The sequence below is a fragment of the Meriones unguiculatus genome, chromosome 6 (assembly GCF_030254825.1).
Source record: "Meriones unguiculatus strain TT.TT164.6M chromosome 6, Bangor_MerUng_6.1, whole genome shotgun sequence".
Taxonomy (NCBI): Eukaryota; Metazoa; Chordata; class Mammalia; order Rodentia; family Muridae; genus Meriones; species Meriones unguiculatus.
Genome location: NC_083354.1, coordinates 82644237 through 82652044, shown reverse-complemented (window position 1 = coordinate 82652044; position 7808 = coordinate 82644237). Strand labels below are relative to the sequence as shown.

Here is a 7808-nt window from a genome sequence, read left to right as displayed (position 1 = left end):
TCTGGATAACAAGATTCTTCCAACAAAAATGAGAAAAGATGAATTTACCTGGAGAATTCCAAACTTCCTTGCTTTACACCCAGTACACAAATACTCCCCTTCCCAATGTTTTAAATGTTTCCTGATCTCATGAATACAAAGTCTCCACCAATATTTGAAAAGCTGAAGAAACAACAGCTTGCATCTAATACAAAACTGCCACACTAAGGCACTGAGATAAGTTAAGAAAGCAGACTTTGAGTTAAATACACACCTTTTCATTAGCCAAACCAAGGGGGCCTCAGCCTTAGTGGCTGAGAACTACTGTATCTTTTGCTTCAATATTTGAATTCTGAAACTACAATGTGTCCATATGCAAAATACACTGAATCTTTCTGTGAGATTGGTGACATCCAAACTGTGTCCTCTCAAGACCCATGGAGACCAGTTGTTCATTATAAGCAAGTTTTAGTTTCAATGATACAATACCATTGAGATCACCTGACTGCTGAAAGAATTATTCTAGTGCCTAAAGCTGAGGTAGGACCAACCACGAGCTAATAACGTAGAGGTTCTTCGGCATTCTCAGGAGTCCTTGGCTTCCTTTGAGAAGCAATATCCTATTTCTATCATGGTTAGCTATTACTGAAATTAACAAGCTTTTAAAACCTTAATCTGCATGACATACATAACTTAAATGATTACTCCTCCCCCCAAAAAAGACAAAAACTCAGGACCTCTTTATAAAAAAGTATCAAATTTATTTCAGTATTTAGCTTCATTTTTATTAAGACTATTTGACAATTACTGTAACTTAACATTCATTATCAGAGTTGCAGAAAACATTAATGAGCAGTTAATACTGCAGTGAAGTTACTCGACCATGCATTTAGAGAAGTCATGCTTTACAGTCTAGTGTTTTACCACTGAAAGATTCCCTAGCTTTGTACTTCTGCCATTTTATTGCAGTCCCTGCAATCACTATTATACCCATGAAAGTTTTTCCAAATTTAAACCTTAGTTGGTTTAAATTATGAAATTTCATAAATTTGAATTTTTGATTTTCACTTTGATCCTGTGTAAGTTAAAAGTAACAAGACATCACTAATGTATTCGTTATAAACAGAATAAAAACAAAAGTACTATCTGTATAATCAGCAAATAACCTGTTGACATTTAACTGTTTCACAAAACTGGACCCAGGGTATCAACAGCACATGGCATTTTCACTGTATTTAAATCATGTTACTCTTAGCAACTCATTTAAGCAAATGGCAGTGTTCAAAGTATAAAAATTATTCTATCCAATAGGTGGTATTCTACATGGTCAAGATAATAAGAATCCTATATAAAATTAGGTTTTAGAAAGCAGAGTGTCTTGATAATTACCAGTTGTGTTAAAGGCTAAAGTCAGAAGAATGCATCTAGCCGTATCATAAGAAAAATCTTTGAGAAAATCAGTAATGCTTCCATTCTAAAAATAAGCAATAATTTTAAAATTGTGATTAATATACTGTATCTCTTTTAAACCAAAGTAAACTTTTCACCTCAGAAAATAATTCTTTTACATTCCTAATATCCTCTGTCCAGAACTGAACCCCATTCTAAGCTATCACTTAAATAGTATTCATAATCTAAAACCATTTTTGTCTTTATGGTATTTTTCACTTGAGTATTTTCCGGTCCAAAATGACAAATGAGTATCAGTTTAAGGATTTTTACTACAGGTTGAGCAGACAAAAATGCTTGGGACCAGGAATGTTTTAATTTTCTTTCTTTAGATTTTAGAGTATTTCATAATACCTTGAAGGCGGGATCCAAATCTAAACACAAGGTTCACTTACACTTCTCCTGGCTTGATGACAGTTTTTAGGGCACCTGTATTTTGACTGTAACCCTTCACAAAGTGAGGTGTGAGGTTTTCCACAGCAAGTCTGACACGGGTGTTAGATTTTACAGGGTTTTAAGTTTGAAATTTTCACATTAGGTATGTTCCACCTGTATGATAAATGCTAACTTAAATACTTGTCAGTAGATACCAACAAATTTCCAAGGCTAAAAGTTACTACAGTATTGAGGTCAGAACATGAGTCTTCTATACGGTCAGACTTAATTTACTAAATAATACTATCATGAAATGGACTGGAATCTTGGTGAGTCCTTCCAAAGCTGCAGAATTTTCCAGATGAGTTTTCTCTAGTTGCAGAGTCTGTTCACTCCTTTAATCTTTTTTTAGTCGTTTAGCTTTTGCAATGTTTTCTTGACGTTTTTGTTTCTTCTTTTGCTCCTTCTCTCTGGCTTCGATCATCTTGGCCAACTTCCAGGACAGTACAGCACTAGCTAGGAACAGCGGCGTGAGCGCCAAGATAACTGTGGTAAGGAAGCCGTATGGGTCCTTTGCAGCCCACTCCACAACATACTCAGCCCAAGCCTTTACGTCAAACATCTTTGTAGCAAGCGGGAAACTGAGGCTTGGAGAATGGAGGGAGGGGAGAAAATAAGCAAACATTAGACTACATGGTTAATCAAATCCTGAAAGTTATAATTCATCCAATTAAATCAGAATTCCATTATCACTCAGCTTTTTTTTCTTTCAGTGTTAATTAGTATTTTAATAAATACTATCCGCTTAGGGAAAAAAGGTTCAAATAGAGCAATACAAATAGTCAATTTATAGAAAGAAAAGAACAATTTATGGAAGGTAAAGCCCACTTAGACTGTGTCCTTTGGTCTTTCTCAATGCCTCTTATACTCAGGACAAACTATGTAAGGGCAGACATACAAGGATCTTGAGTTCGGCATGCTCGGTTCAGGAAAGAGCTGAATCCTGTCACTTGCTGACATACCATTACTACTGCTAAGTACTAATTAACAAAAGTACAAACCAATCTTCATGTCCATAAGAAATTCTCTTAGAGAAAGGGAAGCAGATGGCTATTTCTGGAACATAGGTAAGGAAACCATGAAATCTACATCCATATGTTCAGCCAAAAGGTCGCTTAGGTTATAGCCTTTCAACTTTGACAGCCCTACCAAAACCACAATGAGACGTACATCCATGATAAGTGCTATGCACAGTAAGTTGTTTGAGTTGGTAAGGTGAGGACTGGAGTAGCATTTTCTGTTTTGCCACAGAGGTGAACTCTGCGTTGTTTCTAACAACCTGTGTTCAAGTACAGGTTGAATTACCGTACCTAGGGAGGGAGTGATTATCTCTGTACACAGTCACCTAAAATCTCAAGCTAGGATTTTTAAAAACCACCTACCTTATGTTAGAGTACTGATCTCTAATTTCTCCCTGGGATTATCAGTGAGCCAAACACAATTCAGAAGAGCGTTGGTTATTTTCTTCTTTAGTTTGACCATACACTTTGGAGAGGTTTAAATTCTATAAAGTGGATGGGCTGGAAAAAAAGAAAAAAGTCATAACTATTGTTAAGACTATGACAGGGGAAAAAATATCTCTAAATTCTCTAAAATCACAAAAGACAAGTAAAAATGTCTTTCTATAATACTATAGCCTTTGCAAATGCCCCGAGATAAAGTCTTAATTGGTAGAAACCACGTATTTTAAGTCAATTGATTGATCTGAATAGTAAGATTATGGCTTTCACTCCTTATAAAAAGTTAAGCTGGTACCACACCCATAGGGCTCTTGAACCTTTGTCTCTATTGCTGATGATCCAATCCAAAGATCCTAGAGCATGAGAGGCAGGTACTGCACTGCTGACCAACATCCCCAGTCCAGAGCTGAAATTACTCTATTTGTAAGTTTGGGCACATCATTACAAAGCCAGACACTGCTTTGTTCTTTAAAGATTTTGTGGTCTGTAGTACAACTAGTGTACTTATAGGAAAATAAAGCATAACCGAAATAATTATGGTACCCACAACCGGTCACATCAAGGAAACTGCCCCTGGTGTTAACTTCCTTCGTATTTGTACCAGAAATCATGCCTCTACTTTCAACACATTAAACTTAAACGTTTGAGACATTAACCATCCTGACCCATGTTACAATACCCTCACCCAGTTGTACAGGTTGCAGGAAGGTCCAGGAAGAATCGATCTTTCTCCAACCCGGTTACAAACTAATATAAGTTTCAGAAAAAAAGCAAGTAACTTTGTAAAAGAACAGTGCGACTGAAGAACACGGTTGTTACTGTCCAGGGCCGTACCTCTGGCGTGCACCTCAACCTCGGACCAAAACATCCTGGCTTCACTTTCAGGCACACTTTTCCATCTCAAAAAGCCTGGGGGACCCTAAGCCGCACCTGGCGGCTCTGTAACTACAGCTTCCTCCTAACTTTCACTCCTCAGGATTCCCCTTGCCCCGGGCCACGTCCGCCGTCATCCCTCTGCTTCAGAGGTTCGGGGCGCCACCCTGCCGAGCGGAGCCGGGCAGGACCCGCCGGCCAGGATCTCGGGGAGCCGGGGGGGCCCCGCCACACGCCCAGCCGAGGCCACCGCGGGCCACCCGCAATCCCGACGGACTCCCACTCCCGTTCCCACTCACCGCCGGGCAGGAAGGCGGAAGACGGAAGCCGCTCCTCCGGGTCCCGCCCACAGGCGGGGCGGGGCGGGGCGGGACGAGGAAGTCGCCGGCCGGCTTCCGGCGACGCCATCGCCGCATGCAGAGCGGGAGGGCGGGGCGGCTCGGTGCGGTGGTGCCGGGCACCCTCAGGTGAGCCGTGCGGGGCGTCGCGAGCGCTGCGGGATCGGGGAACCGTGGCCTCGCGTCCTGCGTGGGACGCTGGGGAAGGCGAGGAGACCGGGACTGGGCCGAGGGGGTGAGGCGTTCGGACAAGGCGACTCCCAGCCCAGAGAGCCGCGGCAAGAAATGAGGTGGACCGTGAAGACTTCTCGGGGCTACGGAAGAACTCTGGCCTGTTTCCCAATTAACACCTCACTCGCCATTACGGTTGAAAGATTCAAACAAAGCAGCAGCCGGGCCGTGATGTGTCCAGTGAACCTTGTTACCAGGGGGAAATGCTGCCACGCTGTGGGAAAGAGGTTTTGTTGTTTGTTTTTAATTTAAGAGCCTAACTTATTTCACAAAGGAATGGTCGGTACTTGCCCAAAGTAAACTATCGATAATTAAACTGTCAGGGCATAGAGATCCCACAGAAGTACTTGTTCTTCCAATACATAATAAAGGGTTTCAAAAGTCAACAAGCAGAAAGGGGTGGGTTACATAGGGCCCCTAATCTGCAGGAACTGAAAGATTAGCTCTGGTTTGGTTGGTGCTCAAATTTTGTGATTGCTTGCCTGAACTACTTGATTTGTTTGACTGCCTCTGGCAAATGTTGCAAGACCTCCTCACTGTTGTGTGCCAAATAAAGCAAGTTTTTATTCCTGAGAGACTGTGAGTGTTCCCTTTGAGGAGCAAGCCGAGACTTGTATGACTAGTTAAAGTATAACAACAGTAACCATTATTTACCAAGAAGCAGACTTTGGCAGATAATCTAAGGATCTGAAATACTGCTCCTTGGGTATATGTTAATGATTGCATGCTGTATTAACAGCAGTTGTTTTCTTACTCGTGTTTAAAGACCTGAAGGATGGCTTAGAGCTGTGCAGAACCAGCAGACCCTTTACTGGCTTGCATCAGTGACGTTTTCACCTGAATGGATGTAATTCCCACCATTTCTGCCTCCCAGGGTGTTGCCCTGCTTTATCTCTGAAAGTCCCAGGGTCCCCACAATCTTGGGGGGAAGAGGAAGCACTTAATACCTTAACCGAAGTAGGATAGGCTCCCAAACCATGGATGTTTGATGGTGAGTTCAGCTTTTGAGTGTCCGTACTGATCCCCCTACAGCAGTCATCACTCTGAGCCCGTTCCCCCTGTATATTTAGAAAGCATCCTAGTTGACTGCTGGTGCCATTTGGACCCCTTCTGACCAGTAAATTAGTGTGTGTTTGACCAGTCCTCCGGCTCCTTACCCTTTTTGAGAAGAAGGGGTGGTAGTGGGTTTTTTTGTTTGTTTGTGTTTTGAAACAGTCTTGCAATGAGCCCAGACTTAACCTCTAAAACTCTGGCCCAGTCTCCTAAGTAATGGGGTTATTGCTTTTGGTCATTATAACCATCACCATTATCCTCTTAACTTGGTTTTCTAAAGGACTCCAAAATGTCCTTCAGAATATCTTTTTTAGATAGCAAGTAATAAGGTCTGCCTTGTTTTTAAGAAGTAAATTTTAGCCTAGTGTGATAGTTAATACCTGTAACCCCAAGACTTGAGAGGTGAAGACAGGAAGATTAGGAATTCATTTTCTTCCTCATCAAACAGTGAGTTTGAGCCATCCTGGGCTACTTGAGAACCTGGCTCAGAGAGGAGGTGGCTGTTAAGGTAGTTCCTACAGAGACCAGACTAGGAAGAGCTGTGTATGAAGATGAAAGTGACACACCCACATGATTTAGGAAACTCTGAAGATCTATACAAGGTTTGCTATTATACAAAGCCATAAAAAATTGTAAGTTTGTCGCCTTGTTTTTTCTTGAGAAGGTAATACCTAGCAGACTTGTCATTCATTGGTAAGTACAAAGTTAAATCTCACTCTAACCATGTGTAAATTGAAAGGGGTGTTCCTTGAATAAGATCCTAATGTAGTAATTATTTGCTCTGATTAAAAGATGCTCAAAGGCAATTTAAAAAAAAAGGAAATCATGAAGTTTGCAGGCAAATGGAAACTAAAAAAGATCATTCTGAGTGAAGTATCCCAGAAGCAGAAAGACACTCATGGTATAGACTCACTTATAAGTGTATATAAGACATATAATATAGGATAATCATATTAAAATCTGTACACCTAAGGTAGCTAAGCAAGAAGGAGGACCCTGGGTAAGATGATCAATCCTCACTTAGAAGGGCAAATGGGACAGACATTTAAGGAAAACAGGAAACAGGACAGGAGCCTACCACAGAGGGCCTCTGAAAGACTCTACTCAGCAGTGTATCAAAGCAGATACTGAGACTCAAACTTTGGGCAGAGTGCAGGAAATCTTAGGAAAGAAGGGGGTGGGGGGGGTGATAGTAAGACCTAGAGAGGAAAAGGAGCTCCACAAGGAGAGCAACAGAACCAAAAATTCTGGGCCCAGGGGTCTTTTCCTTGACACTCCAACCAAGGACCATGCATGGAGCTAACCTAGAACTCTTGCTCAGATGTAGCCCATGGCAGCTCAGTCTCCAAGAGGGTTCCCAAGTAAGGGGAACAGGGACTTTCTCTGACATGAACTCAGTGGCTCTTTTTGACTGCCTCCCCCTAGTGGGGGAGCAACCTTGCCAGGCCACAGAGGACAACGCAACCAGTCCTGATGAGACCTGACAGGCTAGGATCAGATGGAAGGGGAGGAAGACCTTCCCTATCCCTGGACTTGGAAAGGGCCATAGGAGGATATGAGGGAGAGAGGGTGGGATTGGGAAGGGATGTGGGAGGGAGCTACAGCTGGGATACAAAGTGAATAAACTGTGATTAATATAAAAAAAATTAAAAAAATAAAAAGATGCTGAAAGGTCTCTTAACTGCACTTCTACTTATTTCCCTATAGTAACTCTTTACATATTTAACTTCCTTTGATGGAATTAGTTTTTATCCCTGAGGTTTTATTTCATAACATTTTGCTTTTCATCAAAACACAGTGCAAGTACATTTCTTAGTAGGAATATTTGTAACTTTAAGAGTTAATTGGACTTATTACAAATATTTTGAAGAGCATACTGAAGAATAATTGAAAAATGAATTGAGTACTTTCTGTATACCAAGTACTGAGGTCAGTGCTTCTCAAATATTGTCACTAATCCTGAGACTAAATCACCCATCAAAGGAACAGA

At 41.5% G+C, this 7808-nt stretch overlaps 1 protein-coding gene across 2 annotated transcripts; it reads right to left on the bottom strand.

The window, feature by feature from the left end:
* Window positions 1-719: 719 nt before the first annotated feature.
* Smim15 (small integral membrane protein 15) lies at window positions 720-4558 on the bottom strand. 2 transcript variants are annotated; one of them, XM_021632766.2, is made up of 3 exons: window positions 4496-4558; window positions 3246-3383; window positions 720-2450 (listed from the first exon to the last, which is right to left on the bottom strand). In XM_021632766.2, exon 3 carries the CDS (start codon window positions 2423-2425, stop codon window positions 2201-2203), a length of 225 nt encoding a protein of 74 aa, XP_021488441.1. In that variant the 5' UTR covers window positions 2426-2450; window positions 3246-3383; window positions 4496-4558; the 3' UTR covers window positions 720-2200. The 2 variants fall into 2 exon arrangements, with proteins under 2 accessions (XP_021488441.1, XP_021488440.1); XM_021632765.2 differs by lacking the exon at window positions 4496-4558 and adding an exon at window positions 4158-4489.
* Window positions 4559-7808: the final 3250 nt, after the last annotated feature.